Here is a 14368-nt window from a genome sequence, read left to right as displayed (position 1 = left end):
TGACTAAAGCATTAGAAAGGAAATTCATTGTAAGAATTACCCTAAAAACCACCTTAATTTAACAAACTTGATAGCAGCAGCATTTTTCATAAGCACCACTTTATTTAGCAACAAAAAGAAATTTCACTAAACAAATGTGCTTCTAAATTTGAGGGGTTTGTTTATCTTTGACAAAGTTGAACAATGGCCAACTTAGAAAATATTAATATCTGACCTAGGTGAAGAAAAAAAAAGGATAATGTCATTTTGAGCTAATGTATTCAGTTTCTCTCACTGGCAACTGAGTATAGTTATCAACTGAATATTTCTGTCCTACCCAAAATTCACACATTGAAATCCTAAACCCCTAGTGGTGGTATTAGGGCACTTTTGCAAGGAGATTAAGTCATTTGGGATGGGATCAGCATTCTTACAAAACAGGCTTAAGAGATGTTCCTGGCTCTTTCCACCTTGTGGGGACAAAGTGAAATGACAGACCCTTGAGAACCAAAAAGCAGACCTCACCAGACATCCAATCTGTCAGCACCCTGATCTTGAATTTCTCAGCCTCCAGAACTGTGTTTGCTGTTTATAAGCCACCAAGTCTATAGCATTTGGTTTTAGCAGCCCAAAATGGATAAAATACAAGATTACCTGTATCTCTTTAAAACCTCCTGCAGCAATATATCCCTCCTAGAAATCCCATCTGAAATTGAAATTATGGACTCAGAAATGGTGTTCTAAGAAACTGTATTTATAGGATGCTATAAAACCTTCAAGAGCAAAAATATATATATATATATATGAATGTAGCTGGTGTGGTGAAGGTAACTCGGGCATTGCCCAGGATAATAGCGTCTTATCACACCTGTGTGAAAGTACTAAGTATGTCAGACATACTACAACACACTACCCAGGCCCTGAAATTCATGGGCCTCATTTATAGAAATTCAATATTTATAATGCAGCTAGAAATGTACTAGGCATTATGAATACAAAGAATAATGAAACAGTTCCTGTCCTCAAGAAGGTTTCACAGCTAACAGAGGAAAGTAACAAAGATAATGTGGCAAGTGTGATTACACTGGAAATCACAATTACAAGAGTACACAAGAAACACCCAATCCAGCTTGCAGTAGTCAAAGTCAGACTAGGTAGAGAATGCAGGAACAGAGATTTTAAATGGAGAAGGTAGTCAGAGAGTAGGGTAAGAGTGGATTACAAGCAAAAGCACAGCTTCCAATGTAAAACCAAGAGCAAGCCAGTGTTCTGCTGAAGCATAAATCTGAGATGAACATAAGAGAAGATAAAATTGATGAGAACATGTAATAAACAGAGCCTATTATAACATATTCGATTTTATACTGTTTTAGTTCAAAGCAAAAAAAAAAAAATTATTTTTCCTTTTTTCAGTAGAAGGCTTCCTAAGGCATCAAGAAGTAAATTCTGTAAGTATAGAATGAAAGGGGCAGGGGTACTCCCATGCTTAGCCCATACATGAGAAGGGCAGTTTGAAAACCACAGCCAAGAAATGATGCAGAAAAACGTTGTGATAGATTTCAGATATGGATTTGAGGAAGATGGGATTGAAGACAGAGACAACAGTTAGGGACAAGTAGTAACAGCTACAGCAAGAGGTGGTAAGGGCTAGGATCAGGGCCATGTGCTGAGAAGAAAGAGGAATGTCCCTGAGGACCAACAGAAAGCCTAGGGATACTAAGCTAACTTGCACATCAGGTGGCCATCCGATCCCACTTGGCAGAATTACTTGATCTCAATGAGCAGTTTTCTAATAGACTAACTCACTAACCTATTTCCAGGGGAAGAACCCATCTCCTATAGTATTGTGTAGCCGTTGACTAATTTCTAGTCAATTTTCCTAACCACTAACTAGTATTTACCTACTTCAATAACAGTTTTCTTTTATTAAATATTTCAACAACTAACAAATCTGGCAGATTTTTTTCCCCTCTTACTCTTAAAAAAAAAAAAAAAAAAAAGGAAAGTACAACCAGTTCTAGGACATTTCTTTTGTTTAAGAGAAAACATTATAGTCATTACAGCTTTAAAAAAAAGAAAACTGTAGCTCTAAAAATTAGCATATACCATTCCTTCTCCCTCATTTATTCTGTTTTACCTTACCTTTCAGGGCATTGCTGGAAAAAAGCTGTCAGCTGCTGCAAAAGCACTGGCCAGCAATCAGGTCTGTGTTCAAGCACAGTGATCAAAGGCTGAGGACGAGTTCTGAAAAACAAAGAAAGTCACGTTGGAAGCTGTCATTTCAGGACTGCACAGTTGCAATATCCAAATATAGCAGCAAAAAAAGCCAACACCATCTAGAGACTTTTTTCCAGGATTCCTGTCACAAAACCATCAAATGCCGAATTAGTTGCAAAGTTGATTCATTAGAAGTAACTTTTTCTCTTCTTTTATCCATTTTGCAAAAAAGAAAATGAAACAGACCTGGAATCTCAGAAACCCAAATTTGAGACCAGACTATGAGATTTAATAACTTTGATTTTGATCAAGCTCCTGCCTGAATCCAGTGCTTCTCTCAAAACCACCCCTTGATTCCTTCATTCTTGGAGATCACAAGTTACCTCCCTCTCCTCCTTCTACTTTCTTTTTAAGCCTGGAAGGTTCCATTTCCTCTAACATTAGCCCACTTTGTAAACACTAACTTTCCTTCTCAGTTCAATCTTACTGGCTTCTCCTTGGTGCATGGTTCCGTGTCCCCTAGCGTATTTAAGAAAAAAAGCAAATATTCCTTTTCCTATATCAAACAATAAACTATCCAAGCCAAAAATGCTCACAATTGCTGTTGAATGCAGATAAATCCACTTCCTTGGGCTATTTCCATTAAGATACCAAAACGACAAAATTAAACATAAGATCTGAAATCTGACACTCAAAAACTGAAACTAAACAAGAAAAACGCACAACCACAAGTCATTTAAAATAGTTAAAAAAGCCCTAGAATTATGAATTATCAGTTCTTCAAACTATGAAACATTATATAAAGCTTTGTTGGTTTTTCTATTCAATGATTTTAATAAAACCTAAAAGTTCATTGCAAAAAAAAGATTAAACAATACAGAAATGTGAATGTTTTAAACACAGAAGGAACCATATACATATGCTATTCTCTAAACTCAGTATTTAAGCCATAAATAAATCCTCAGCAATTATTTAAAAAAAAAAAATAGACCATCAGTTTTTATTGTTTTTTTTTTTAAAGAGAGAGTGAGAGAGACAGAGAGAGAGAATTTTAATATTTATTTTTTAGTTTTTGGCAGACACAACATCTTGGTATGTGGTACTGAGGATCGAACCCAGGCTGCATGCATGCCAGGTGAGTGCGCTACCGCTTGAGCCACACCCCCAGCCCATATTGTTTTATTTATTTGTTTATCTGTCATGCTGAGAATCAAACTCAGGGCCTTGTACATGCTGAACAAACACTCTACCAGTGAGCTATACCTCCAGCACTCATGATTTTTTAGAACTGCCTTCTTGGTGGTTGTCAGAGTGTTTGGGCTTTACCAGCAACATCAGTATCACCTGGGAATTTAGAAATGCAAATTCTTGGGACAGAGCTCAAACTCAATAAGCAGTTCTCCAAGAAATTCTGATGTACTACTAGAAAGCAGTTAGATTAGCTGTGGAGTTCTTAACACCAGTGCCCAGGTCACAGTTATCTTGGAGTTGTTAGGAATAGAGTTCATGCATAAGCAATTGTTAAAAACTCCACTGATAATTTTAACGTGTTGCCAAGGTTGAGAATCGCTGCTAGTAAAAACCACTAAAGAGCAAGATCTAGGGCAGAAAAACAGCGTTTTTTTTAAAAAAGAATCAAAATCAAAATACAAGTATGGTATGGCAATGACATAAAAACATTCATGTTAAACATGTCTCTGATACTACTAGACAATTTCTGGATATTATAACACATTCTCTTTATTTTCTTCTCAAGCTCACCTTCTTTTTCACCTACTCACTTCACATGCTGGCAGACTCCTGCTGGCTAAAAGGCAGGTTATTTCTTACTGCCAGCTTACCACATAGCTGAGGGATGACTCCAAGCAACTTTTTACATTCAAAAATTATATCAAAATTATATCATCTAAATCCCAAATCCTTTGGAAATTAAACCTATCTAGAAATTGCTCCCATTCTAGTTGCCACAGATATTAATAAATATTATAATCCTAAAGTTACTCGGGTATATAACAGCAGATGAACTCCTTAGATGGAAAGTTCATTGAGTGGGCTGGGATTGAGGCTCCATAGGTGGAGCACTTGTCTTATCACATGTGGGAAGCACTGTGTTCAATCCTCATCACCACATAAAAATAAATAAAATAAAGGTATTGTATCCAACTACAACTAAAAAATAAATATTTAAAAAAATACACATCTTTATCCAAATCAAATCAGGTCAACAGAAGTAAAAGACTAATTTTAAAGTAGGATTAGAAATAATGCATCTATGGCAATCTATTCTAATATGATGTGGTTTCTACTCCACTCAGATCAAGGGAGCCACTCTAGATTTGTTGCATGAAACTGAGGATGGAACCCAGTGCCTCATACATGCCAGGCAAGCACTCCATCACTAAGCTACAACCCAGACCAATAATTCTTTATTATGAGGGTTGTCCTATTTTGCCAGGTATTGGATTCAGCAGATTTCACTTAATATCTCAGATTCAAACTCTAAAAATGAGATCAAGTAGAATACAGTAGGATAAAAACTATCCAGTAATCTCTGACTTAGACCTCTGGATAATTAAGTTACACAGATAACTGATTATGTCCAATATAAGTGGCACTGCTATAGGGAATAATATACAATATTGATTCCAAGAAGCAGAAAATCTTGAGGGAAGGGAATTACAAAGTGAGAACATAGACTCTTCTTATTGACTAGCCCTTGATTATAAATATTGTACTATTTCAACTGAACACAACTAATCTAAAATCAATTATAAATGCCAAAATTTTATTAATACTTTAAGCATAATGAACAGAGCAAAATTCTCCTTTGTGAATCATCAAATTGGTAGGTGAATGTTATAGAATATATAATAAATTGTTATGCTTGCTTAAGTAGTGGAATAGATACGTATTTTAAGTCAATAAATTGAACTGCCATGCATGAGAGTTTCTCAAATTAGAACTACAGACATTTAGGCTAGATAATTCTTTTTTTTTTTAAGTTATAAATGGACACAATACGTTTATTTATTTTAATGTGGTGCTGAGGATGGAACCCAGTGCCTCATACATGCCAGGCAAGTGCTCCATCACTAAGTTACAACCCCAGACCATTAATTCTTTATTGTGAGGGTTGTCCTACATACTACATGATGTTTACAGCAGCATCACTGGCCCCTTCCTATCACTAGATGCTGGTAACTCTCTCTGCTCATGACCATCAAAATATCTTCTGACATGACCAATGTCCCCTGGTTCAGAACCACTGCTCTAAGTAAATAACAAATACTGTGGGGCCCCAAACCAAATAAAGCAAGTATCATCCCTGAGTTATTCAAAAAGATTGATTCTAACTTCATCCTGCCTTATACTGAACCAAAAAATCATCAGTCAATCATGCTCAAATTTTTAATTTTCTCGTGGATATACAGTTTCCAAAAATTAATATTAGGTACACAAGAGAAACACAATACATTAGATATTAGAGGACTTAAAATGGAAAACAAATGTAAAATCATTCCTTTGCAAAATAAAGAATCCTGTCCTAAAATAAACAACATTAAGTTATATACATGTTAATTTGATATGAAAATCTGGTATAAAAAATGAACTTATTTTCCTATTTAAGGTATTATAAATAGTGCATTTAAAATGTCATACAGCTGGGGCTGGGGCTGGAGCTCAGTGGTAGAGTGCTTGCCTAGCATGTGTGAGGCACTGGGTTCAATCTTCAGCACCACATAAAAAAATAAACAAACAAAATAAAGGTATTGTGCCAATCTACAACTAAAAAAAAACTTTCTAAAAATTTCATACAGCTAAATATAGTTCACTTTTGATGTAACCAAAGATTGATATTAAATTTATGGATTATTCAAGATTTTTCTTTTCATACTTCTTCTCACAACTTGTTACCCATTTCTCTTCTTTCAAATACTGTCGACTGAAAACGGGCAAGGTAAAATGAAAGGATCCACATTTAAAGAAGTCAACACTAATTGACTGTCCAGAAAAAGCCACAGACTGTAACATTTTGCACAGTTATTGAAAATAGAACATTATCCTACTGTGTGTTTCTGTAAGGAGGATTGAATAAGAAACTACACACACCCAGAAGTAGGAAGTATATTGGAAATGGGTCAGAGGAAAAAAGAGAAGTTGGGAGAATACATTAAAATAATGTGGACATTTTTGCCTATTTTTTTCCTATAGTGAACATAGATACCTTGGGTAATTGCAAAGTTATTTCTTAAAAACTAGAATCCTTCAATATTAGTCAGCAAATAAAAGAGAATAAAATCATGGCATTTGCAGGTAAATGGATGGAGTTAGAGAATATAATGCTAAGTGAAGTTAGCCAATTCCAAAAAACCAAATGCTGAATGTTTTCTTTGATATAAGGAGGCTGATTCACAATGGGATAGGGAGAGCATGGGAAGAAAAGACAAACTCTAGATAGGGCAGAGGGGTTGGAGGGGAGGGGAGGGGGCATGGGGTAATTAATAATGGTGGAATGTGATGATCATTACTATCCAAAGTACATGTATGAAGACATGAATTTGTGTGAATATACTATGTATACACAACCAGAGATATGAAAAATTGTGCTCTATATATGTAATAAGAATTGTAATGCATTCTGCTGTCATATATAAATTAAAAAAATTACATTTAAAAAAACTAGAAAAAAAATAAAGAAGTCAACAATTTTAAATTGGAAACACTATTGATGAAAAAGAGAAAATGTGGTACCAAAAACCAACATCAAAACAAAACGTGGATTATGCCTCAAAATTCAATTATCCCCAAAACTGGTATTCAAGTTATAGTCAGTTGGCCACAACCCTTAATTCAAATAATGTTGTATGTGACGACCATACAATCATCCTGACCACTAATAGTGGCAGCCACTAAGCTATACAAGTTTAAAACACACACACACACACACACACACACACACACACACACACATCACATCATCATCACTACTTTATAAGTAGTGCCTACAAAGCATCATTAGAATCATTTACACTTATGCAACCATTTTCATATCCCAAATGAAACAAAGTGGAAAGGTAGGATGAAATAGTGGGAGACAGCATAGAATTAAGCAGCAAAATTTCCAAAATTACATCCTGGTTCTGAAACAAATTATGAAATCTCGGGCAAGAGAATTAACCTCTTTTGGTCAGTTTCTTTATCTGTAAAATCAGAAGATCAGGCTAAGTACCGAACAGAGCTAAAGTTATATAACCCAGGCCATCATGAAAGCCCTAACCTTAGTAAGCTTGAAACTATAGGTGTAACCAAACCCCACCAAACCAGAAAGCAATGAAAATGGTTCTCAACTACTAGTAATTCTAAGTCAAGCCTAAGTGATTTTAAGGCCAATGTCCACTAAAATCTAAGGCCTCCAAAGAGAAGTCCCCTATCTTTATCTCAGAGAGAGAAATCAACCTTTTTTTTTTTAATTTCAGAGAAGTGCAGTGTTCAGAAGGAGCCCATAGAAATTTTTAAGTCAGAATTTCCTAACTCTTGAGATAGTCAATAAATTCTGCTTTCTCCTTAGAAGACAGTAATATTGTTTCTAAAAATTAAATCAACATAAACCAGGTCACCCTCCATTGGCCTCTAGTGTCTGTGTTCTCTACTGTGCTTTTTAAAATTTTTCCTACCCTAGGTGAACCAATTTGTTAAACATTCCTTGGCACTTTCTTATTTTGTGATTTGCAAATGTTTTAAATGCCACTTTAAATACAGCATAAGACATAATGCCTAGCAAATATATATACTAGTATGATATCATAAGGGTAGATTTGTACCTTAAACTAGAGTCCATACAATTTGAAAGGCAGGTCTGTCATCTTAATCTTTTTCTTTCCCTTTTGATGCCAAAAGCAAATCTATAATTAATGTAATTATCTCACTCACACCCCATATACATTCCCCAAACCATCTTTTTAAACTCAAACTGATTCATTCATGTAGTAGCAAACAGCAAAATAAACTGGATCATAAAACCAGCTTATCATAATATCTCTAATGCATTGCCCCAAAATGGACATTGATGGGGTGCAGGGGCAGAGATGAGGCATGCAGGGCTGGTACCTAATACTTCAGTATTCCCACCATTTACTAATATTGCAGTGCTGGCATCTTAACAGAATTAATCAGGAAGGAACAAATGCTATATGTATGGTTCCACTAGATCAACACAGAGGCAATGATAAAATAAGGTATGCAACTGGATTCACCTTTCCAAGAATAAACACATCAATCAATCTTAATAGACATGAGGGGATAAAAAAAAATTAGTCTTGCGGTAGGTAAATCAGAAAGCGAAAGTTATTTGTAACCTTTAGGTCACCTCAACCTTTTTGCTACATTTCTGAATATAGGGAAGCTGTGATTTGATTTACATCATAAATTCAGTGACAGGCACAGATTGCCTTTCTGTGTGAGGAAACAATGCCTGCAGTCACCATGCATTTTCATGTATGCAGCTGTGACCCTGGTGCTTTCAGAAGCATAGCATGGCACTCACTACATCAAATATGCATTTTAAAAGCATCTCTCTACCTGCTCAGAATTTTGATTTGAAAGTGCTGGTTAGAAGCTAAAGCCTTTTTTTTTTTTTTTTTTTTTTTGGTGGTAGTACTGGGGATTGAACCCAGAGCTCCACACATGCTAGGCAAATGCTTTACCACTGAGGTACATCCCTAACCTTCGAAGTTGATTAAAAAAGAAAGAAAAAAAACTCTGCAGATAAGTTGAAAGATGAATAAAACAGCATTATGAAGATTCCCCTGTGACTATTACTATAAAAAGGAAAACATGGATCCAAAAAAAAAAAAAAAAAAAATCAAGTGATCATGAATTGTCATTTGTAGCAAAATTTTAAAGCAAATGGATTTTTTTATACTTTCTACATAAGCTCACAAGAAAAGGACTTAGACAAAGGTAATTTTAATTTCTACCATTTTTGAATGATCACATTTTTTTTTCTTTAGGTCTATAAGACACACTGGGAGCATATAAGATTTCTTTACAAACATACTTCATTACAATGCTTCTACCCTTACACTGAACCTTTCCCAGGACCTCTATTTTGAGGTTTGGAACTTTAATGCAAAGGTGCCTGCCAATGTTAGAAGTCTGAACTATTTTAGAAACAAGGTAATGACTGGGGAAGCAGAAGTACTTAGAGATCCAAAACCTCTCTTTCATTAAGATATGTGCCATGATCACAAGAAAAAGAAACTAGAGACAAGCAGGCCAAAATTATAACATTTTTGTTGTCTTAAAGACAGTCATCAGATTGTCATACCAATTTTTATAATTAAACATCTACACTTAAAAGAACTTATTAAGCCTTTGCTGGTGGCTAGTGCTAGCTAGAAGATTGTATAACATGTGCAGCTTATTTTTCAGATACAATTATAAATCCCAGGTGCAAATCCCAGGTGATTAGAACCATAAATTGTGAACAAAGATTTTTCTGGGTGGCGGAGGGGAGACAAAAAAGAAAACAGAAGCAAAGCATGCAGTCACAGAAAAAAAAAAATCGGACTGCAAAGAGCCAGATGGTCTTGGAAAGTATCACCGACTCTGCTTGCCTAATTACTGCCCTAGCTTCCTTTCTATCCTGAGCTCTGCTGGGCCTTTTCAGGGGCAGATTTGACACTGATACTCCATTCTTTCTCATCTTCCTTCTCCTGATTTTTATATAAATATTTCCATAATCCCTTTGAAATGTTAGGCAAAAATTTGAACACATATATGTTGGCACAATTTCTAGGAAAGTTTAAAACTCTAAAGAGAATCTCAAAATACTCCTGACTACTCCTACCCACACAAGTGGGGGGAAAAAAAAGACAAGTACCAACAAACTGCCAGGTATATCCAGTGAAGTGCTATACTGTGCCTTTGATAAATTCCTACTTTAAAAAAAAAAAAAAAAAACTGAAACACCATTTCCCCCAATTTAAAAAAAAAAAAAAAGATGACACCATGTGTTCCTCCCAGAAATGGTGGATCCCTAAATATTTAAGTTTTTTTTTAGTTGTAGATCTACACAACATCTTTATTTTATTGATTTTTATGAGGTGTTGAGGATTGAACCCACTGCCTCTTTTTAAACTTCAGCAAAATATAGCAATGTATTCCACTTGTTCCAATAATGTATGGCAACTCAAGAGTGTAGTACAAGTGATTTAATAAGAGTACCGGGTATACTTTATGCTGAGTAAAACCAACAACTACACCTCAAGGGGCCCTTTTAGATAATATATTCAATTATTGAAATAACAAAAAACACCCTCCAAAAAAAATGCTCATTTTGACAACAAAATCACATAACAACTAATGTCCAATTTTTTTTAAAAGCAAATTCTACGCAACCTAAGTAATATTGACTAATATATAACAGACAATGTAGAAATGAAACCCAATATTTTTATTAAAGACTAAGGTTTATTTTTAGAAAGTTACAAAAAGGAGTTTCCCTTCAGAAGAAACGTAAAAGCCCAAAAACACTAAAAATTCATTTATCTTAAGTAAATATTGAAAAAAAATTCCAGAACAAATGAAATGTAGTGTATCAATGCAATGGATAAAAAGGAAATGAAGTACTGGTACATGCTACAACATGGATGAAACCTTGAAAATACTAACGTTAAGTGAAAGAAGCCAGATGAAGACATCACATGATTCCAATTATATGAAATGTCCAGAATACACAAATCCAGAGATACACATAGCATTTTCTAGGATTTGGAGGTTGAGGGTATTAAGAAATGATAATGGGTAAGGAAGTCCTTTGGAGGGTAATGAAAACATTTGGAATTAGATGTGAACAAACTATCTTTGTGAATGCAGTATACTCACTTGCACACTTGAAAGGAATGAATTTTATGGTACATAAATTATGCCTCAATAAAAAAGGCATTAAAAATTCTAAACTCTGCCAGGTACAGTGACAATGTTTAATTATAATCCCAGCAGCTCAGGAGGCTAAGGCAGGAGACTCATGAGCTCAAAGCCAGCCTCAGCAACTTAGCAAGGCCCTAAGCAACTTGGTGAGACACCATCTCTAAATAAAATACATAAAAGGGCTGGGATGTGGCTCAGTGATTGTGTGCCCCCAAGTTCAATCCCCAGTGCCCCCTCAATAAAGATTCCAAACTCAGCTACATAAATTATTAACCTTTTTTTCAATTTTAGAAAGTCATATATCATGGAAAGTATAAGTACCTTGCCAACATAATAAAGGAATAAGCTTGGGATTTCCCATTGAAAGAAAATAGTTTCAAATCAGAATCGATTCTCTCATACTCCTTGATAGATACATTTTAGAGATGGAAATGACAATTAAGCTATGTTCTTTGCCACTAATAAATGTAAAGGAAATGATGGAGCTAGGAAATCACCATATTGTAGTCATCACAGTGAAAATGGTTCAGGGATGGTGAGCTTAATGAGAAGCAGGATATGTACAAGGTCTCAAAGTGTCTTCCTCAAAGATTGCTTATTAGCTACAACAGAAAAATGATATCCACACACTGGAGAAACCAGACAATACACTGACTCAGTGATTAAAATTAAAATCACAGTAAGGGACAAGATGGACATCAGTTCCTCCAGATGTGACATCCTCAGAGGAAACAGCATCATTTATACGGTATTCAAAAATGTGAAAAAATACCAGTGCCATGAAAGACAGTATGAGAAACAGTGTATTTTAAATGACTAAAAATATGACAACTAAAATCAACATGTAATTTTAATATAAACTCTTGGCCTGGAGGTGTAGCTCAGTATAGCATTTACCTCTTGTGCAAAAGGTCCTGGGTTCAATCCCCAGCACCACAATAAAAAAATAGATGGATAGATAAAGTAAACCAGATCCTATTCATTAAAAGGGGAAAACAAAATGTCATAAAAGGACATTACTGAGACATTTGACTAAACTAGAATATGATAAAGCAGACATGGCAAGATGTAAAGACACTGATGAATCTGGATAACTGGTATGTGGAAGTTTTTGTACTATTCCTCAATCTATTCTGCAACTTTAAAATTATTTCAAAATATTAAGTTGAAAAGAAAAGTCTCCAGGGCTGGGGATGTGGCTCAAGCAGTAGCATGCTCCCCTGGCATGCGTGCGGCCCGGGTTCGATCCTCAGCACCACATATAAACAACGATGTTGTGTCCACCGAGAAATGGAAAATAAATATTAAAAAATTCTCTCTAAAAAAAAAAAACTCTGGAGGCTGAGGCATTAGGATCTCAGATTCAAGGTTAGTCTCAGCAACCTAGTGAGACCCTGTCTCAAAATAAAAAATTAAAATTAAAAAAAAAAAAGAAAAAAAAAGTCTCCAATGACTTGCCACTACTCTTTAAATAAAACTAAGTCTATGCCAAGGCCTTGCAGAGTCTGGCCTAGGCCACCTCTCCTGTGCCTCTATCCTAGCCTCCCCCTCCTTTGCCTTCTTCGAGTCCCTCTAATGTGCCAAGCTCCTTCTCACTGCAACGTGCAGGCACTAGAGAAAACACTCTTCCTGTGTTCTTCATGTGGCTGGCTCCATGTCATCCTTGGAGACAGATAAGAAAAGAAAATGCAAAAATGGCTTAATGTGTCGAAAGAGCCAGTTAGCAAACTTTAAAATAGGGCTCTTTTACCCACAACCACAAACTGGCCTTTGTGCACTTACAACAGTATTTATCTAGGATTTTTCTCTCATCGTTCTTTATTTGAATTTCCCTTCAGTGCCAAGTGAAAAGAATCAATATGAATTACAAAGTATCTCAGCCTTTGGGATACACATCTTTAAATTCTTAAAATTAACTCTCCATCCAAATGAACTACACAAATAGATGAACAAATACACATACAGAACCCATAACTTTAATCTACTCAGGGTACAATGATCCATTACTATTAGCCTAATCGCCCACTTCAGAGCATGCCATCTGCCAAATCGTTTAATATTCCCTTATTTCAGAAAGTACAGCTTGATGCTGATCAGACCAAATCTTCCCACAAATAAGATTCTTAACATGTGATATTTGTGCATGTCAGCCACTGTCTGGCACATCAGAATGATGCACAAATTCTGGAACAAGCAGTTACTGCTCATGAATTCACAGCTATTTCCTCACTTTAGCTGAGAGAAGAGAGATCTTAAAGAGATTGCCATAATATGAATATGCAGAGGAAAATTAAATCAAAAGCACAGATAAAATATTGGGGGGTGGGGGGACGGAAATGGCATATTACAAAGCTAATGAGAAAATTAGCCTCCAATAACCTAAAAGCCACAAAAACTTAGCTATTCATCCTTGCAACCAAAATACTAGCCAAATTTAGATTCTTTCTGCCCACTATATGATTCATTATTAGAAAAATGTTTAAATAACTAAATACAGGTGTGTTACAGAAAAATGAGTTCAGACTTTTACCCTTAGCTAATGTTCTTCAGTTAATCATAGTAACCAGATGTACTACATTGTTCTTTCAATTACCCCCATCCTTAAATGCACTGGCACATGCAGACCCATTTAAAACTTCCAACTAATCTTTTTGAAACCATAAGGGCTGCCTAGAAGGAGGATCGGGTTAAGCAATATGAACTATATTAGTTATACACACTCAAATCTAATCTTTCTCAAAGCACAGTCAGTAGATCAAAGGCATCCAAATGTCTTGTCATAATGTAGATGTCAGGCCATGCTCCTGACATATCCAAAACTCAGGACAAGTTCAGAAGACACTGAACACTATGGCAGCTTCTAAATGTATGTTCAGGATTCTTCCCCTCCTGATCCTACAACCACCCACTCACCATCTGACCATGAGGAATACTAACATGTGTTGGGACCATGGAATTATTTCATTAAACCAATCAGTGATCCCTTACATTCTTTCTCTTGCATCCACAGTTTGTTTACTCTCTTTGGACTCATTTTCTTTTAGAGTTGTCCTCTGGTGCTGGCCCTGGCTTCTCCACTGTGCATGGCTGACATGGAAAACAAACTTGGTGCCTTGGTTTTTATGGAACATACAGACTTCTTGCCTCTCAAATAAACAGGGAATAGAAGAGAGGAAACATGATTAAGCCTCTCAAGACCCAATCCAGTCTACCCCACAGTATTCCTGCAACTCACAAGTGG

General features: G+C 35.7%; 1 protein-coding gene across 7 annotated transcripts in view; it reads right to left on the bottom strand.

Annotated features, from left to right (window-relative positions):
- Positions 1–14368, bottom strand: part of Focad (focadhesin) — a 281898-nt gene that overhangs the window by 217871 nt on the left and 49659 nt on the right. For all 7 annotated transcript variants that reach the window (XM_021733689.3, XM_078047698.1, XM_078047697.1 and 4 more), the window contains one exon: positions 2122–2223. In XM_021733689.3, the coding sequence (XP_021589364.1) occupies positions 2122–2223 (102 nt within the window). The remainder of the gene's footprint in view (positions 1–2121; positions 2224–14368) is intronic.

Source organism: Ictidomys tridecemlineatus, chromosome 4 (genome assembly GCF_052094955.1).
Source record: "Ictidomys tridecemlineatus isolate mIctTri1 chromosome 4, mIctTri1.hap1, whole genome shotgun sequence".
Lineage (NCBI taxonomy): Eukaryota > Metazoa > Chordata > Mammalia > Rodentia > Sciuridae > Ictidomys > Ictidomys tridecemlineatus.
Note: the sequence above shows the minus strand (reverse complement) of the source record. Positions and strands in the feature narration are given on the sequence as shown.